The sequence below is a fragment of the Phascolarctos cinereus genome, unplaced genomic scaffold (genome assembly GCF_003287225.1).
Source record: "Phascolarctos cinereus isolate Bilbo 61053 unplaced genomic scaffold, phaCin_HiC Scaffold_2;HRSCAF=192, whole genome shotgun sequence".
Lineage (NCBI taxonomy): Eukaryota > Metazoa > Chordata > Mammalia > Diprotodontia > Phascolarctidae > Phascolarctos > Phascolarctos cinereus.
The window spans coordinates 253,447,198-253,466,866 of NW_027555625.1; the positions used below are offsets into that span (position 1 = coordinate 253,447,198).

General features: G+C 36.7%; 1 protein-coding gene across 11 annotated transcripts in view; it reads right to left on the minus strand.

The window, feature by feature from the left end:
* The window catches only part of EHMT1 (euchromatic histone lysine methyltransferase 1), a 297,878-nt gene that overhangs the window by 73,909 nt on the left and 204,300 nt on the right, over positions 1-19,669 (minus strand). For all 11 annotated transcript variants that reach the window (XM_078149928.1, XM_020981693.2, XM_020981698.1 and 8 more), the window contains 5 exons: positions 16,142-16,371; positions 15,276-15,449; positions 9,198-9,280; positions 6,564-6,670; positions 4,812-4,934 (listed from right to left, as the gene is read on the minus strand). In XM_078149928.1, coding sequence (XP_078006054.1) covers positions 4,812-4,934; positions 6,564-6,670; positions 9,198-9,280; positions 15,276-15,449; positions 16,142-16,371 — 717 coding nt within the window. The remainder of the gene's footprint in view (positions 1-4,811; positions 4,935-6,563; positions 6,671-9,197; positions 9,281-15,275; positions 15,450-16,141; positions 16,372-19,669) is intronic.

Consider the following 19,669-nt stretch of genomic DNA (forward strand, 5'->3'; position numbering starts at 1 on the left):
CTATACCTAGCTATACTTTGCACATCTGTGATCAAACAACTGAAGATAAAGGATTTGTTGTTAGATCAACTAATTAATTAGTTAATTAGCTGCTTAGTTAGTGAGTGAAATTCTCTTATTTAAAAGATGAAGAAGTTAAGGCATAAAGATTAAGCAACTGAAATCAGGTCTTCTAGACTCCACAAAAACTGTATTACTTACTATACTACACCTGACCCTGTATGTCACCCCATCCACTCCTCTTTTGCTCTAATCTCTAATAATAAGGAGGTAACCCTTCTCAGCAGGGCTGATCCCAATGCTTATACCACTGATCCCATTTCCTCAAATCCCCCTGAGGTCTACTGTTTCTCTAATCTTCTGTTTCCTTTTCTACTGCCAGAAAGTATCTACAGCTTAAGCAAACAGTAGTGATTGAGTTAAACACTGGACTACACTGGATCAGAAAAATGGAAGCCAGAAGGGAGTACATACCAGGTAGGAGATAGCCAGTGCAAAAGCCCAGGAGTAGAAGATGGAAAATCATGCATGAGGAACACAAAGGTCAGTTTGACTGAACTGGAGTGTGCATGGAGGGAGTAACGTGAAACAAGTTTGGAAAGATAGATGGGGCACACATTACAAAAGGATTTAAATGCCAAAGAGGGGTTTTTATTTGATCCTAAAGGAAATAAAGAGCCAGTGGACTTCATTAAGTAGGAAAGTGACATGATCAGACTTGTGCTTTAGGAAAATCAGTCTGACAGCTATATGACAGGCAGATAGAAGCATGAAGAAACTTGGAATGGAGACCAAAGAGAAGGCTGTTGTAATGGTACAGAAGAAAGTTGATAAGTGACTGTACTAGGGTGGTGGCTATGTGAATGAAGAGACAGACATTTAGAAGATGAAAAGACAAGATTTTAAAATTAAGTGGATACGTAGGATGAGTGAGGAGGAGGAAGAAATTGAGGATGATATCATGGTTGTTAATATAGGTAACTGGAAGGATGGTGCTTTTCTTGAAAGAAATAGGGACATTTAAAAGATGAAAGAAAAGGAAAATATAAGAGTTCAGGTGTAGACATATTATATTTAAGCTATTTATGGAAAATCAAATTGAAATAGCAACAAGGTAATTGTTAATGTAGGACCGGAGATCAGGAAGAAGATGGGGACTGAATATATAAAGCTATAAATCATTTGTATTGAGATGAAAATTAAACTGATAGAAATTAATAGTATCATCAATCAATCTCCAAGCATTTTAATGCTTACTATGCTCCAAGTAATGTGCTAAGTTCTAGGGTCAGTGACCTCTAAGATTTTACATTCAAATGGGGAAGACAACATCTATAAATCATAGCATACAAGATTAAAGTAGAATACATGGAACATAACCCTAGAAGGAACAGCATTAGAACATGAGATCAAGAAATGCCTCTTAGAGGAGGTGACACTTAAGTTGTGTCCTAAAAGAAGTCAGAGAATCTAAGAGTTTGAAGCTAGAAAGCAGAGAATTCCAGGCATTAGGAACAGTCAACGGAAATACATGTAGACAGGAGAAAGACTAAGGAACATCAAGTGCGCTGTGAAGAGCTCTAAACGCCACAAGATTCTGTATTTGATCTGGGAGGTAACAAAGAGCGAATAGAGTTTAGTTAGTCAATGAGTAACAACACAGCCAGGTCTATGCCTTGGGAAAATCACCTCCATTGTTGTGTGGGAAATGGATGGAGGTGGGGAAAAATCTGAGGTATGCTAAAGAATTAGAAGGCTTTTGTAAAAGATTAGGAGAAATGTAATAAGAAACTAAATTAGGGTGGTGGCTTTGTGAATACAGAAGATGCGAAATATGCCAGAGATATCATAAAGAAAGAAATGTTAAGATTTGGCAACTGGTTGCCTGTTAGCATCTTGACCTGCTAAATCTTAGCTTTAGACCATTCCTGCCCATCCATTCCTTGACTCCTACATAGGTGCTAACTGAAGCTAGAGAACATCACAAAACCATACTAAACGGATTTTCCACAAATTTATGTTACATTATCTCAAATGAGCCCTCACTGTATCAAAGCAGACCATTCATACCTCCCTACTTAACCCCATTCACCATAGGAACTCCTCCAAACCTTTTCATCCTTCCTCAAACCTCTCATGGCTCTTCCTCCCATCTCAGCTAAGACTGAGGCCATTTACTGAAAGTTGCCTCTCCTCCTCCTCCTCATCTCATCTCCTCTTTCATTTCTGTGTTACATAATGAGATAGACCTTCTCCTCACCAAGGCTTTGCTTGCAAAAGTGATCCAATTATATCCTGTCTTCTCCAACAGATTGCTCCCTCTATCCTCACTCTCTCACTTATCTTCAATCTCTCCTTGGATACTGGCTGCTTCCCTACTGCCTACAAACATGCCCACATCACATCTTCTTGTTCCTTAAAAAATAATGCTCACTTGAGCTATCCATCACCAATCGCTATCTAACCATATTTCTCCCCCATTTTGTGGCACAAAGCTCCTTCAAAAGCCATCTACAATAGATGCTTACAATATGATGTAGTAGTATGCATCATATATCATACATAGTTGTTTGCATGCTGTCTCCCCCATAGCCCTGTGAGCTCCTTGAGAACAGGGAGTGTTTTTTCCTCTTTCTTAGTATTTCCAGCACTTAGCACAGTGTCCAGCACATAGTAAGTGCTTAATAAAGTTTACTGGTTTGTTGAAATAACTGACAGTATGACACCAAGGCCATAACCTTGGATGGCTTGAAAGAAAGTGAAAAGACAGATGAGAAAAGGGTCGAGGACAAACACTTGGAACACAGTCATAGTTAGGAAGGATGTTCTAATGATCCAGCAATGTACACTGAAGAGGAATGGTCAGAAAAGAAGGAGGAGAAACAAGAAAGAGTACCATGAAAACAAACAGAGGTATGAATATGTGAGACAGTGGTCAACAGTGTTGAATACTGAAGAGTGGTAAGAAAAGATAAGATCTGCAAAAGGCCATGAGATTTGGCAACAAAGAGTTCACTAGTGACTTTGGAGAGACAAGTTTCAGTTGAGCAAAGAGGACAGAAGCCAAATTTTAGAGTTTTTACAAAGGGAGAAGACAGGAAATGCAGGCAGTGAGGGCTCCTCTTCCCACACTGTATTCCAGCCAGAATGGCCTTTATATTTTTCATATAACATTTCATCAAATCTTTCTGTGCCCTGGCATTGGCTGCCCCACATAACTGGAATGGACTCCTATCTTATCTCTGTGTCTTAAAATCCCTTTTTTCCTTTGAGGTTTGGATTCCACCTTTTCCTGACATTCCCAATTGTTAGTGTTCTACACACACACACACACACACACACACACACACACACACACACACACACACACACACGCACCCCTGGTATTAATTACACACTTGTTTTGAATATACTTATGTATGTACATGTTATCTCTTTCAATACAATAGAAGCTCCTTGAAGGCAGTAATTTTTCTCATTTTTTACTATGAATCTCCAATGCATGGCACAGTGTCTAGCACATGTAGCAGACACTAAATAAATGACTGCTGATTGGATGATCTTCTACATAGATTTTGGCACATATAATCCAAGCCTCTCATTTTGTAAATAAGGAAATTGAGAACAAAAGAGATTAAGGGACATTAGATGACATGACCACGAAAAAGATTTCTTGTTGCTTTAGAGAATACGGGAATAATAACAACAATAGCTACCAACTACATGGAATTGTAAAGTATATAAAATGTTTTACATAAATTATCTCATTTTACAATCATGAGAATATGGTACGGTAGAGACTCTACTTATTATTATTTCCATTTTACACAAAAGGAACAACTTCACCACTCTCTTTAATTGGCTAAGTACAAACTACACAGTCTTTATATCTGGCTGCAATTTATGTCTTTTGGTTTTCTTCAAGTCAAATATGAATATTATTTTGGCTTAGTTTCTTCAGTAGTATGGAAACTCATCAGTCATTCAAGTCTCAATTATTAAGTTCCTACCATGTGCACAAACCTGTACTCAATGCTGGGAGATATAAAAATAACAAAAACTTACTCTGCCCTCAAAGAACTAAAGATCTTGTGGGGAAAAGGGAGGGAGAGGCTGACAGGTGACATGACATAAAGAGATTACATTCGTATAACAGTTATAAAACAGCTATAAAATAAGAACAGCATTTGACAGGAGAATAAAAGACATACAAAATCATTAGATGAAATACAATGAAAACATCATTCATGACTTCGAGGATTAGAGAAGGTCTCAAGGAGATAAGAGGTATATTAGCTGAAAGCTTCTTCTTCTTCTTCTTCTTCTTCTCTTCTTGTTCACTTGTTTCAGTCACGACTGACTCATTGTGACTTTATTTGGGGTTTTCTTGAAAAAGATACTGGAACAGTTTCCTTCCTCCATAACTGGAGCCATTTCCTTCTCTGGGTCATTTTACAAATGAGGAAACTGAGGGAAACAGGATTAAGTGATTTGCCCAAAGTCAAATAGCTATGAAGTTTCTGAGGCCAGATTTGAATTCAGGAAAACAAGTCTTTCTGACCCCAGGCCCAGGACTCTACCCACTATACCACCTAACTGCCCTAAGCTGAAAGCTATAATTTGCTAAATTATATTAAAATTAATGTTTTCAAGCACTGAATAAACAACCTGAGGTTCTGAGCCATGGTATTTTCCACTTTACAGTCCTGTAACATAATCCTTGGCTGCACTCTATAGGACTCTATATGAAATTTCTTCCAAATGCTGGGAAAATCTACACACTTATAGGAACAAGAATGTAACAATCATACCTTAGGATCTACTAATGCTCCAGCCTTGATGAGGTATTTTACAGCATCCAAATGGTTGTTTTCTGATGCCTCCATCAGTGGGGTTCTCTGGTCTTCTGAACAGGTGTCAATGTTAGCACCAGCCTATTGAAACAAATGACAGTGGAGGAAAAGGCAGGAGCGATTATTATAATTCTTGCCTTCTGATAACAAACTATTCTGCATACTTCATATCTGAACATTGGGAAGACAAAAAACCCAATCACTCTTATGTTAACTATACTGTGTGCTTTCTCACAAGGAGCTAAATACATTATTGAAATAACCCCTAATACAATTTATTTCTCTAAGGGACTCCATTAAAAAAGCCTACTTAGATTCAAGTGTTCTTCACTGAGATATAATGCTATATAAAAATTTAAACTATGTCTAGAATTACATATAATTTACAGAGTAAAAGAAGTTTAAAGTTGGAAGAGACCTCAGAGGCCATGCAGTCAAAACCATAACTGAATGAAGAATCCCACCTACAACATAACTGATAAGTGATCATTGAACCTTTGTTTAATTACCTCCTAAGGCAAGACATTCCATTTGGGGACAGTTCTAATTCCTAGGAAGTTTTCTCTTACATCAAATCCAATAATAATACATAATATTTAGGTAGCAATTTAAGGTTTGCAAAACATTACACTTACACACACACACACACATGCAGACATACACATGTATATACATATATACATGTATGTAAAAATCTCATGATTCATCCTAACATATTCTCTTTGCAACTGCTGTACTGTACACTACTCCTAGTTTTGCTTTTCAAGGCCTAGCAGAACAAGTCAAATTCTTCTTGCAGTATGCAACACAGAAATAGGCTATGCTCATTAAGTCCCCCAAAACAGAAAAAGGACATTTACTGGACTTCAAAATATATTTTCTTCATAGAAAATATTCTGAATGATTAAATTTCTAGCCTAGCCTAAAAATTTTAATCTAACTAAAAAATATGGCTGAAATGATGTATATTTGCAATAAATAGAAAAAAATATTGATTAAATACAACTAAACAATATGACAAAATTTAAAACGAGTAAAAAATAACTTATTGCTTTTAAATGTTGCTGCTTGAGGAAAATCAGGTTCAGTTAAGAGATGAAATAAGGAAGTAAATGTCAATTTTTAATAACATTCTGAATTTTCCTGAAATCCTCTTTCTGAACAAACTATATAAATATCAAAGCTTCTTTTCATGGGAAAGAAAGAACAAAAGTGAACTGATTAGTAATTACTTTGATTACAGTCACAGTGGTGGTGGTGGTAGCTGCTAACATTTGTATAGCATGTAAGGACTGAAATGAGCTATCTATCTAAAATCTCATTTTGATTCTGAGAACAATCATATGAGGGAGATACTATTACTATCCCCATTTGACAGTTGAGAAAACTGAGGCCCAGAGAGGTAATATGACTTGCCCAGAGTCACAAAGATAAGTATGTGTTGGGATTCAAACCCAGATCCCCCAAATCCAAGTGCAGCACACTCATTCCCAATTCTAAGCTGCATCATTATCACAGACTCATTACCATGGACATAGAGCTGGAAGAGATTCAGAGTATCACAGATAATAAGAAATAGAGCAGGATAGTGAACCCAAGTCCTCTGATTCCAAATCAAGTACTTTTTTCTATTACATCATCATAAGGGACTTAAAAACTTCTAAAAGAATGTGAAAATACATATATTTATTGTGAACGACAAAGATGAACCTGAATCAACATATGACAGATGTCCACATGGCCAGACTCTGCAGCTGCATGGAGTGGAGTTCTTTTATTCTGGTGCTCCATTTTAAAGTTGGGATCAATCCCATCAACTGTAAGATAACCATGGTTTATTAATAATTTCATATATTACAGCATCTGCTACAACTTCCAACTAGATTTTAAAATGGCAAATATTTGTGTACACACCCAATTTTTTAAATAACCTACCTGGGTCTGAGGCTGTTGTTATTGTTGGAATGGAAGGGAGATGGGGGGAGGGGGAGAGGGAGGGAAGAGAAGTAGGGGACAGCACTGGACCTTTTGGGTGGGTATTATCATCCCAATTTGGAAACTTATTCAACTGAAGCAGGTTGGCAACTCACTTATAATTGGAAGTCTCAATCAATCAACTAGCATTTATTAAGCACCTCCTATGTACCAGGCACTGGGCTAGGCACTCAGGAAACAAATACCAAAAAAAAAAGAGAGAGAGAAAAAAAAATCTCTACTCTCCAGAGTTTACATTCTATCAAATGTACCTGGTGCACTGAAAGTTTAAGTGACTTGCCACAGCTAAAATGTATCTAACTCTATAGGACTCTAATTGATTTTTGTCCTACCTTCATCTCCATCCCACCAAGAGGCCTCAGCAGGCCCCATACCTATTGCCTGCTAAGCCTTGCCCACACATTGGGTGCCAACCTACCGCATCAGTGGAACCTCTAAGATCCTAAAATGGAACTGAAACTGTAAGCACTTTAATCAATTGTCACTTGGTATTACCCTGAAGGCTAGCAAACCTCCACCACCTGTTATTCTTACTATCCTTGGGTTTAATCGCCAACTGAAGCCACCTCTCCATCCTATCTTAATCCCTTATTTGCATTCTCTCTCACCTTTGACCTCCCACGTTCCACTTTACTCTTATTATTATAACTATAGACAAGTCAAGTAATACCTCTGTTCTTCACACATCTCCTGTATGTGCCTTGGCAATGGTCATCACTAATGATGGTGGATGCCTCACTAAATTCCTCTCTACTTTCAGATGCAGTTGAACTACTACCTTCAATACAAAGCATTTCCTGATCTCCCCAACTGCAGGTGCCTGACCTACCTAATTGCTGTGCGCTCACGGGCACACACAGTTTCCTCCAATAGAATGTAAGCTCCTTGAGAACACAGACTATTTCAGTTTTTGACTTTGTAGACCTCACAACTCACACTGTACCTGGCACACAGCAAGTAATAAATGCTTGCTAACTGCACCCTGGTGCAGACCCAAATCACATTACACCTAGAAGGGGAGGGGGAGGGGAGGGGAGGGAATAAGCATTTAAATAGCACCTATTATGTTGCAGGTACTATGCTAAGCAATTTTTATAAATATTATGACATTGGATCCTCATGACTCCAAGATAAGTGATACTTTCATACTCATTTCACAGTTGAAGAAATTATATTATATGTACAAAATTTTTTGCATGTTGTTATCCCCAATTACCATGTGTACCCCTTGAAGGCAGGAACTGGTTTTGCTTTTCCTTGTATTCCTAGAACTAAGTGCAGTTTCTGGCACATAGTCAGCATTAAATAAATTCTTGTTAAAAACTAAGACTAGTCCTCTAGCCTGCACATATACAGTCTCTCAATATATTTTGGGAGACAACGTATATAGTGCTAGATTATTAGAATATCATTATAATTTTGACAAAACATAAGGAATTCTGTAAATTTAATAAAAGCAAATGCTAAATCAGTTTCATTAACAAATTAAATAAGCAAAGCAGTTCAAGACTGATAAGATCAACAAAAATATCCCAACTGATGGCTCCCACCATCTCTAGGACACCATTTAACATCAAAGAGCTAAAAAAAAAAAGCAGTATTAGAGATGTTCAAGCCAAACAACTTTTCAGTTCCTTCTGAATCAGTTCTTCACAGTGCAGCTTCACCATTTTGCTATCTGCATTAGAAATTACCAGGATATTATGAATATATCCACGATCAAATCAAAATTGAAAAAGGCATTCATTATATAAGCATTATTTTTAATTAAACACATCAATGTTTATTAACATGAATACCAAAGTTGTCTATAATAATAATGATAACTCACATTAATATACAACTTTAGGGGATTACACTATCTTTCCAAGAGTCTGACATATAGTGCCAGTATTATTAACTTCATTTACAAATAAGGAAACTAAGACTCAGAGACTGTGACTTGGCCATAAGCACATAACTAGTAAGCACCAGGATAGCACAATCATTAAAAATAATCTACTATGCAACTACCCCAGTTATAATAATACTTTGCTTTCTATGTGTTCTCCTAAGTTCATACTCATATTACAAAACAGCTGCTTCAATGAAAAAAAAAATGAGTTTCCCAACCACACTGATACTGGAGCAAAAAGACTATGTCATAAGAGAAATAGAACAAAAGAAGAAATCCAAGGTTAAGTGTGCCCCTTATTTTTATGAAAGAAGGTAAAAAACACAAGACAGCAAGTGAGTTGTGCCCAAAGAGAGCACCATACCACATCATATGGCCTCAAACATTAGTAAAGCAAGCAATCTTAAACTCTGGGCCTAGAAGCATAATAATCTTGGATAACAAGGTCTACTTACCTAACATAAGCAGCACTTTTTGCAGTTCTCCTTGCCTGGCAGAAAAGTACAGCTGCTTTGGGTGGAAACGTAACTTCTTCGGTCTATTGGGAAATAAAAATGAACCAGTGACTCTTAAAAGAAAATAAAGCCATTTGTTACCTTAGCTTATGAATATATTCCATAAGATGTTGTTCTCTACAGAATTAACTCTAACAACTGAAATGCTACTAAATACATCTTATGTGTCAAGTCATTCCAACAGAAAGAGTATTTCATAAAATAAACTTGATGTATCCCAAGGCCAAAGGTATTTGCTAAGTTAAGCACATATACTGACTGACATTTTTCGAGGATAAACCTAAAAATAACACTTTTTCAGTGGGTCTGGTTACATGATAGCATAAACAGAAAAAGAGAATCTGGTATAAGATGTGAGCTGCCTTCTATTTTTCCAATGCAAGAATAACTGCATCTTGCAGGCCATACAGCAAAATTTACACGAAATGAATTGATACAGAATATCCAGGGAAGAGAAATGAGACATCTCAATGTAGGTTAGGAGGGAATTAAAGAGGCACTACTAAGGTCATCCCATTTCTCCCACACAAGACAACTAAAACATTCTACATGGATAAATTCTTCTTATCTTAAATTAAATGATATAATATTTGTAAAGTGCTTACGACAGTGCCTACCCTAGAATAGGCACTACATAAATTCTTATTCCCTTTCTTCCTTCCTCCCATTTATGTACTGCTCTAACAACATGCAACTATCATATGATGGGAACTAAACAGCATTGATGACTACAACTAGATGTGGAAGGCAGCTTGGTATTCACTATTTGTAAACCTTTGGAATTTGGATTTTAACCCATCCTTACTAGTGTATGCAAGTGCCATAAGGAACTAGATAATGGCAATTACTTAATGTTTTCTCTTGAAAGATATCACGATGATCATGACATCATTTATTATATACATAAGAAAACATGTCCAATTCAGCCCCAAAAGAATGAACCATGAAACACAGCCAAAAGAAAAGGCTAGAGGAAAGGTCATTGAATATAGAATAAAAAATTGGCAATTCTCCTCTTCATTAGCTTAGCACATAATGACCCAATGACCAGACTAAACTTACCAAAGACAAAAATGATGTCTTAAAGAAACTTATGTTTCAGTGAAGAAAGACAGGAATAAATCCTTTTGATACTTTTCTCCTATAAGTACCTCAACTAGTCTACAAATAAGGAGAGTGGAATGATATGAAAGTCAATCATCAATAAGCATCTATTAAGAGTCTATTATGAGAAGAAAGTATATTCAAGGCATGGCAGATTTTCAGAGGAACACCAGCAAGTTGGGAAATGGAATGTCATGTTCAAGGAAAAAGTAAGGTCAGTGTCATTGGATAAAAAGAGTACATGGAAGGGAGGAAAGTGTAACAAGACTAAAATACTAGGAAAAGGGCAAAATTGTTAAGGTTTTTAAGTGGCATGCAAAAGATTTTATGTTTGATCTTGGGGATAACAGGGAATCACTGGAACTTACTAAGTAGGAAGGAACATAATCAGACTTGAGTTTCAGGAAAATCACTCTGGCAGACTATCAGTATATGTGTGGGAGTGGGAAGAGACTTGAAACAGGGAGACCAACCGAAAGTTTATTGCAATATTCTAGCATTGAGGTACAGGAAGACATTAAATGAGGTGGCAGCTGTGTGACTAGGGAGAAAGGTTCATATAAGAGTGATGTAAAGTTAGAAATGACACAGGATGTGTCAGCAGATTGGATATACAGGGAGGACAGTAGTGTCCTGAACAGTAATAGGTTAAGTTTGGAAAAGGGATAATTGGGTTGGGAGTGAAGTGGAAGGTGAAGGGGGAGGTGAGAGTGGGAGGGTTAAGAGGAAAGGTAAAATGAATTGTTTTGGACATGTTGAGTTCAAAATGACTACCTGATAAAATGACTACCTGATATCCAGTTTGATACACTGAAGACAAAATTAGGTGAGGAGGGACTGGAAGTCAGGACAGATGTTAGATCATTTGCAGAGAGATGATAATTGAATCCAGTGGGAAAAACAAGATCACCAAATGAGACAGTCTAGAGGAAGAAGAAGACCCAGACAAACACATGGGAGATACCTATAGTTAATGAGCATGACCTAGAGGAAGTCAATAAAGAATACTGTGAATGGCCCAACAGGTACGAGGAAAAGCAGTAGAGAGCAGTGTCACAAAACCTAGGGAGGAAAGTATCCAAAGAACAGTCACCAGTAATGTCGAAGGCTACAGGTGGGTCAAGAAGGATGAAGAATGAGAAAAGGTCATTAGATTTGACAATTAATTGTGAAGGGCTTTAAAAACTAAACAGAATTTATATCTGATCCCAGTGAGAAACAGGGAGCCAATGCAGGTTAGTGAGTAGGAAAGTACCATGATCAGATTTATACTTAAGGAAAATTACTTTGGCAACCCTGTGAAGGAAATATTAAAGTTCAGAGTCTTGAGGGAAGAAGACGACCAACTAAGAGATTGGGGGCAGGGGGAAAAAAAGCATTTTTTATATAGCACCTAATATGTGCCAGGCACTGTGCTAAAGTGCTTTGTAAAAATTATCTCATTTGATCCAACAACTCTTCAAGGTAGGTCCCATTATAATCCCCATTTTACACTTGAAGAAACTGAAGCAAAGATTAAGTGACCTGCCCAGGTTCACACAGATAGTGTGTGAAGTTAAATTTAAACCCAGGTCTTCCTGACTCCATTCACTGTGCCATGAAACTTACTGTCACAATAATCTAAACAAGGAGATGAGAGACTACACTAAGCTGCTGGTTGTACTAAGGGGTCAGATGTGAGAGGTGTTGTCGACACAGAAACAAGATCAGGCAACTGCTTGGATATTTAGGGTAATGGAAAAAGGGGAGTTGAAGATATTAATACAAGGTTATGAAACTGGAAGATTAGAATGGTTATGCCTTTCACAAAAACAGTGGAGTTGGCAAATGGAAAAAAGTTAGGGAGAAAGATAAATCTGGTTTTGACATGTTAAGTTTAGGATGTTTTTAGGATATCCTATTTGAAATGTTCAATAAGCAATAAATGATGGGAGAGTGAAGCTCAGGGGAAACAGGGACTAGATATAGTTCTGGGAACGACTGACATAAGGATGATAAGTATACCCAAGAAAGTTGATAAAAGTCATCAAGACAAAGTGTGTAGAAAGAGGAGAGATAAGTACACAGGATCGGATCATCCACAAGTAGTTAGGAGTCATAATATGGATAACAGTAAAGTCAGATAGAAAATAAAAAGAGTAATAAAAATTCAGAGGAGAAGAAATCCAGGAAAGAGTGGCCAACAGAGTCAAATAGGTCTACAAACATAAGGGCTAAGAAAAGATCATCAGATTTAACAATTAAGAGGTCACTGATCTTTAGAGAAAGCAAATTCAAAGTCAAAAGTCAGACTGAAAGAATTAGGGATTGAATATAAGGAAAGCAAGTAGTGGAATGAGATTGCTATCTCTATGATTCTGATTGAGAAGAAGAGAGATATAGGATCAAAACTTGAAGGGATAAATGGTAGAATCTAGTAAAGTTTTTTTAAGGATGAGGGAGAACTGGGCATGTGAAAAGATAGCAGAGAAGTAATCAATAGATAGGGAAAAACTGAAGATTAGGAGAGTGACAAAATTATTGGAGCTACAATCTGCTGGAGAAAATGGAGGTGGTGAGATCAAGGGCCTCGGGCCTTGGCCCGAGATAAGGATGCCTTGGCCTTGATAAGGAGAAAGGCTATCTCACTGTCAGAAATTGGGGGAAAGGAGGAGAGTGAAGGATGATGTCAAGAAGTTTTAAAATAAAGAGAAGATGAGAAAATGAAAATTATGGAAAGTAATTTGAGATCCTCAGAAGTATAAAGCTTTATAAATTTTTTCAACATTTAAACTGTTGGCTTTATGACAATGTTTCTCAAATGGGCAGTTCAAGGAAATGTCAAGAAGGAAACAAAAATAAGACTTTTCAGTATTACTCATTCAATCACCATTTATTAAACACCTAGTGAATTCTAAGCATTCAGTGTTCCTCACTGAGCACCAGAGCAGTACTTGGAGCCTACACCTTATCTCAACCTGAACTGCCAACTTTTGGGAGTTAACTGTAGAAAGCCTGCCCTATCCTCACTATCTATTTACCAGAGAGACTAAAACTATTTTCAGTCATCCCCTCAACAAAATTCTCTCTCTACCATCATTGAAACTGTTAATTTCTCAAAGGACACTGGGGATTCTAAGGAATAAAATAAATGCACATCTTTAGTCATGGAGTAGAGAAAAAATTCTGAACATCATTTCATCCACTCAAACATGCTAACTGGAACACATGGGTCACCTTGTCACTTCTTCTCTAAGGGAAGTCTATTCTAGTAACACAGTCCATTACAAAGGTTAGATTAGCACAGCTATCAGGGAATCTTCTAGCCTAAATACATGGCATTTGGTGATGCTATGACTGGAATTTTCAGCTGCTCTGAATTACTCACATATCTACAATTAGCTTGTAACACTGAGAAGTTCTTTAAACTTCTTCCTGAATCACCTATAAAATGGTGGAACCCCAACAAGAATATACGGGATATGACCTAGTTTACCTACTTAATGACTCTACTCTCTTTGAACATAAAAGATATTATGTACACTTTGTGGCACTGCTGGCATTTATAGTTGAAAGTACCCACTCATAGCAAATATAAGGTTTTCAGATTCAACAAACATAGTTAGAGCACTGAGGCTGTTCTCCTAAGAACTTTGGTCTATTAAGCAAAATGGTATATTACAATAACATAACAAGCCTGATACATTAAACTTTAGTACAAACCCTATAAATTTAGTTAACATTGTACAACCTAAGATTGATTTTTGAAAAGAGACAGGTATGCACACTTCTACCAGAAAAATAGCCACCCTACATAGGCAATCTCCTATCCTACATTAAGTGTGAATGATTTATTTTAACTTCATTGATAAAGAAAGTCATCCCTCACAGGCTGGGTATCTGGTTCTTCCTAGAAAAGATATATCTACATGTATGTCAAGATTTTTAATTCCAGAATAACAAAACTCAGGAGACTTCCATCACTGCACAAAAGACACTTAAGAATGTAGAGAGTAAGTCACTTTCCTAGGGCTACAGAGAAAGTCAGAGGCAAAGATGGCTTCAGTACACAACAGGTATCTGACAGCAGTATTTGGAAAGGAAATTTTTCCTCCCTCCTCCAGCCCTTTTAAGGAACAATGCTTAAGTATCTTTTATTTGGCAATGAGGTAACCCTAATGAGCATTTTATAATTTATAAGAGGCCATTTTCTCCCCTGGTTAATGAAAAGGAAATTAAGCTATAATAATGTCACAAAATTAGAAGATCAAAGTAACTGGCATTTGTAAAAAGCTGAGTAAAATTCTGATAAAAATATCTTACATTCCTATAGCATACAAAGAGCTTTCATTTTTAACAGCCAGATAAGGTAGGTGTCACAAGCATTATTATGCCCATTTGATAAATAATTGAACTAAGGTTCATGGAAAGTGAAATGATTTGTTTGCAGTCAGAAAATGAGTAGCAGAAGTAGGACTCAAACTCAAGCTTTTCAATTTCCAATTCACTATCCTTTCTACTACACATACCATTGTTGCTATTGTTGTTCAGTCAGGTCCTCCTGACCCTAGGTCCAGTATTCTATCCAGTGAGTCATCCAGCTGCCTCAAACATACATCATGCTACCCTCTTAAGCACTGTTTTGCAAAAGTTTTAGAGAAAGAGACATTATAGATGTAATCCTGACAAGTTGATAAAACTAGATGAAAAATCAACTTGGACTTGACCAATCAAGTCTAGCCAACTATTTCAAATGATTCAGCTAATGGGGGGTGGGGGGGATGGGGTGCATGCTCGAGTGCGTCAGGCTGGAATAAGTGGAGAATCACTAAGATTAATAGAAACATGATTTAACTGAAATTCCCAAAAGAGTGACAAATGAGCTCTGAATCCTAAATCCCAACAACACCTTTGTTAATTTATATTGGAACTTACTTTTCAGAATCCAAAGCAATCAAAGCACTCTCCAAGGTTTCTTTGACTGGCCCCTGTGAAAGACCAGTAGTAGGCTTGACAAAAACTGAAGACCCAGACAATTCGAAGCCTTCAGGAGCTTGAGGAGTTGAACTCTCAGGCTTCTCCTCCTCAGACAATTGTGTTCCAACTCCACTTTGTTTAAAAAGAAAAAGTATTTGAAACATTGAGTAAAGAAAACAAATGGAAAAAAAAACCCATCTTTAAAAAACTCAGCTTCAAAATATTTTCTTCATAATTTTCTCCTACTATATGTCTTTTCTTTTATGAAAATTATTTACTTTAGCCATCCTGAGAACAGGTAACATTTAACACTATACAAAACTGCTATGAACTAGTCTGTCACAAATTGATAGCTCAGAGTAGGGTCCCCATAATAAATAATCACAGAATAATGATTGAAGAAGGATTCACAACAGAGTTCCCTTTACATCAAGGCTTCCTTAGTACATTTGAGTGTATCTGACAGCCAAGTTGAAGCTCAGAAATGCTTAGGTCTAAAGTAGTAAAAAATTAAAAATCAATTTAAAAAGAATTTCTGCAAGCATAATAAAAGATATTTAGAAAATTGATCTGATTCACACATAATCTTGGAAAGTATAGAAATTATGAAAAGGGAAGCTATTTAAATGCCTAATTATAAAAAGGACCAATGCTAATAAAAAGACAACAGGGCATGGTGCACTGGCATATGAAAGCATAGTACATATATGTATATGCTTCCAGAGGTAGCATAATGGAGCACTACTCTTCAGATTCCCAGACAAATGGCCAACATTCCTTGGCTAATTCTAACAAAATGAATGCAATATCAAGTTCTACCTTACCTGCTACCTGTTGTAGTGTCAGCCCTTCCCTCTACAGTCACTGGTTTCTCTTGGACATAGGTAAGCGACACCGTAGAAGTAGTGTCTGCTTTGGCTATGGTCACCTCTTTTGCTTTTGACGTTTCTTCCCCACAATGGGGGCAATAACTTGTATTATTAACATAGGAGGCACAGTCCTTATGAAAACGATGAGAAATGCTACTTTCAGGTTGACATTCCATAAAATTACCCTAAAAAATGTTAAAAAAGAAAAACATGAAAGTGGTTAATTTTATAGTAACCAAGATCATATAGCTAGTTTTCTGAAAAACAACTGGCTATTTATTAATATAAAGTTCAATTAATACTATGCTGTGTTTTGGAACATTTTTTGATAATGCAATGAATCTAAGCTCCAGAATAGGGGTCATTCTGCCGTCATCTCCAACATAAGGTACAAAGAATCACAAGACAAAAGAAGAGCTGACTGAACAGAAATTATTATTTTTACACTCTGACTCAAAAAAAAATACATACAGAACAGAAAGCACCCCCCCCAAGTCTTTTTCTTCTGCAACAGTGATGCAACTTATTAGCCCATTAGTGTGAAAGGGAATCAGTACAGTGATAAACCCCAACTCACAGCTACAATTTTGAAAGACTCATGGCAGAAATTACACTAAAGAACAACAGTGAAATTTAGCTTCCAAGAGAACTATAAAATGAACCTGGGAAGACACTAATATTTAATTAATGGCAGGTTAAGGAAAGTAGAGGATAGCATAAGTGTTGTTACAACAACAGAGCAGCTCTTTTTACGGTGGCCAAGAATTGGAAATTGAGGGGATGACCATCAACTGGGGAATAGCTGAACAAGTTGTAGTATATGAATGTAATGGAATACTACTGTGTTATAAGAAATGATGAGTAGGCAGACTTCAGAAAAACCTGGAAAGACTTGTATGGACTGATGCTGAGTGAAGTGAGCAGAGCCAAGGGAATGTTATACACAGTAATAGCCACATTATGTGATGATTAACTTTGACAGACTTAGCCCTTCTCAGCAATCCAAGGATCTAAGACATCTCCAAAAGTCTCATGATGGAAAATGCTATCCACATCCAGAGAAAGAACTATGGAGTTTGAATGCAGATCAAAGCATACTACTTGTTTCCTTAACGTGCCATTAATTAAATATTAGTGTCTTCCCAGGTTCATTTTATAGTTCTCTGGGAAGCCAAATTGCACTGTTGTTCTTTAGTGTAATTTCTGCCATGAGTCTTTCAAAAACATAGCTATGGGTTGGAGTTTATCACTATACTGATTCCCTTTCATGCTAATGGGCTAATAAGCCACATCACTGTTGTAGAAGTAGAAGACTTTGAAGGGGGCCTTTCTGTTCTGTTAATTTTTTTAATTCTATTTTTTTGAGTCACAGGGTAAAAATAATAATCTCTGTTCAGCTCTTCTTTTGTCTTGTGATTCTTTGTACCTTATGTTGGAGATGACAGCAGAATGACCCCTATTCTGGAGCTTAGATTCAGTGGATTATCATTGTCTTTGAAAGTCAAATTATAGTTATGAGCTGGAACTTGATAATCAAGATTAATTTATGCAAACAAAGGATGGACGGTAGATGTCTTTGAACCATTAAAAACATGCATTAGAAGATGTGACTTGCAAGTTCAGGATAAGTTCCATTCTACCAGTGAGTACACCAGTTACTTTTGCTCCTTTAACACACTGGTTAAGTCAACCAGGAAACCACGTGAAAAAATAGGTAGATTTCTAGGCATATAACCTAAGGAGTTCAAAGACAGGAAAGGGAGAGTAAAGGTTATCTGAAGGATGTCTGTTTGTTTGGTTGTTGGTTTGGTAGCACTTGACAAATAAATGCTTAGTGATGGTGGGTGGGGGAAAGAACTGGGGGAAAATGAAAGGACAGGTGGATGAGTCCATGTCAATTTATTGCCAATAACGAAAAACTGACAGAAACATGCTGAGTGACAGGAAATAGAGGGTGGGGGGAAGAGTCAATCCTATGGTATTTGTTTATTAGGTGCAATATTATTTACTAACGTAGCTCTAAATGTAATCAATATTGTACAGTAGATAAAGTATTAGACCTGGAATCAGGAAAATCTGGGTTCATATCTTACCCCCAACATTTACTAACTGTTACAATCACGTAAAAGTCTTTTGACCTCTCTAGGCTTTGATCTCATCCATAAGATGAGGATAAATGATACGCCCAAAACACAACACTAATTATGTGATGATCAAATGAAATAATGCACATTCAATGCTTCGCAAGCCTAAAGTACAATATAAACACCAACCACTGATATACTGTCTGTTCCTTTAAGTGACAGACATGTTTCCTGGAATCTAAAATCTGAGTAAGTACAAAATAAAGACATTCAGTAAAATCACAGTAAGCTGTCATTCCCCAATTCTGTTTCAGCCAGGGACTGGACAGCTGCATCCTAGGCAAGAGCAATAAGGATGTAAGCGCACTTGAGTTTTGGGTATATATGAGTGCAGCTCAAAGAATGAGCAGACAGAATTTAGGGTAGCTATTTTGTGAACATCACTTCATCAGATCAAATAAGCCAAACAACTAAAAAGTATATAGATAAAAATTCACATCTTTCTTCTGAAGAATTCAAAACATTTCAAAAGTTCTCACATCTATCTTTGGATAAAAATTATAGGTTTTGGAGCTGGAAGTGACCTTAGAATAACTAATTTGCCCCCTTATTTAATAGATGAAGAAAGAAAAATACAGAAGTGAGATATTCAAGCAGTTAAATGGATACAAAGTAAAGGTAGCTACCACATGCTACAAGAGTTTTATCATCAAATTCAGCTTTGTCTAATTAGAATATTAGTTGAATATGGCTAAACATTGCTAAATATTAGTAAAACAGACCAAGGTATTCAATTATTTAGCAAACATTTAATGAGTGTCCATGCAACTAGACTTAACACTGTTGGATACAAAAATCAGTAAAACCTAGTCCTTGCCCTCCAGAAGCTTAAAATGAGTAGTCAAGATATACACATAAATAAGTAAAAGATAGGGCAAACTAGAAGTTCCATAAGAGATAGATGAACATGCTGAGTTCACAAAAATCACATCCACTGGGGAACACTTCATAGGGAGGGTACATTTGAGAAAGAGTTTGAAGGGATGGATTGGATGCAGTTTGGAAGTAATACAGTAAAAAAAAAAAAAGTCACAAAAAAAAAAGAAAAGTAAGACTGGGGGAAAAAAAGGAAAAAATGACCACAGAGGGATCTGAATGACAGGTCAAAGACTGAGCTTAATTTAGTAGGCAATGTGGTTGGAAAGGGGGAAGAAGACTGGAGTTTTAGACAAGAGGTTCTTAACCAGGGATCCATGGACTTCAAGAGGTCTGTGGATAAATTTCAGGAGGTCCATGAACTTAAATGGGGAAAAAAATATTACATCTTTATTTTTACTAACTTCTAACTGAAATTTAGTATTTTCTTCAATCAGAAGCATACACTTCTAAGGAGGGACAG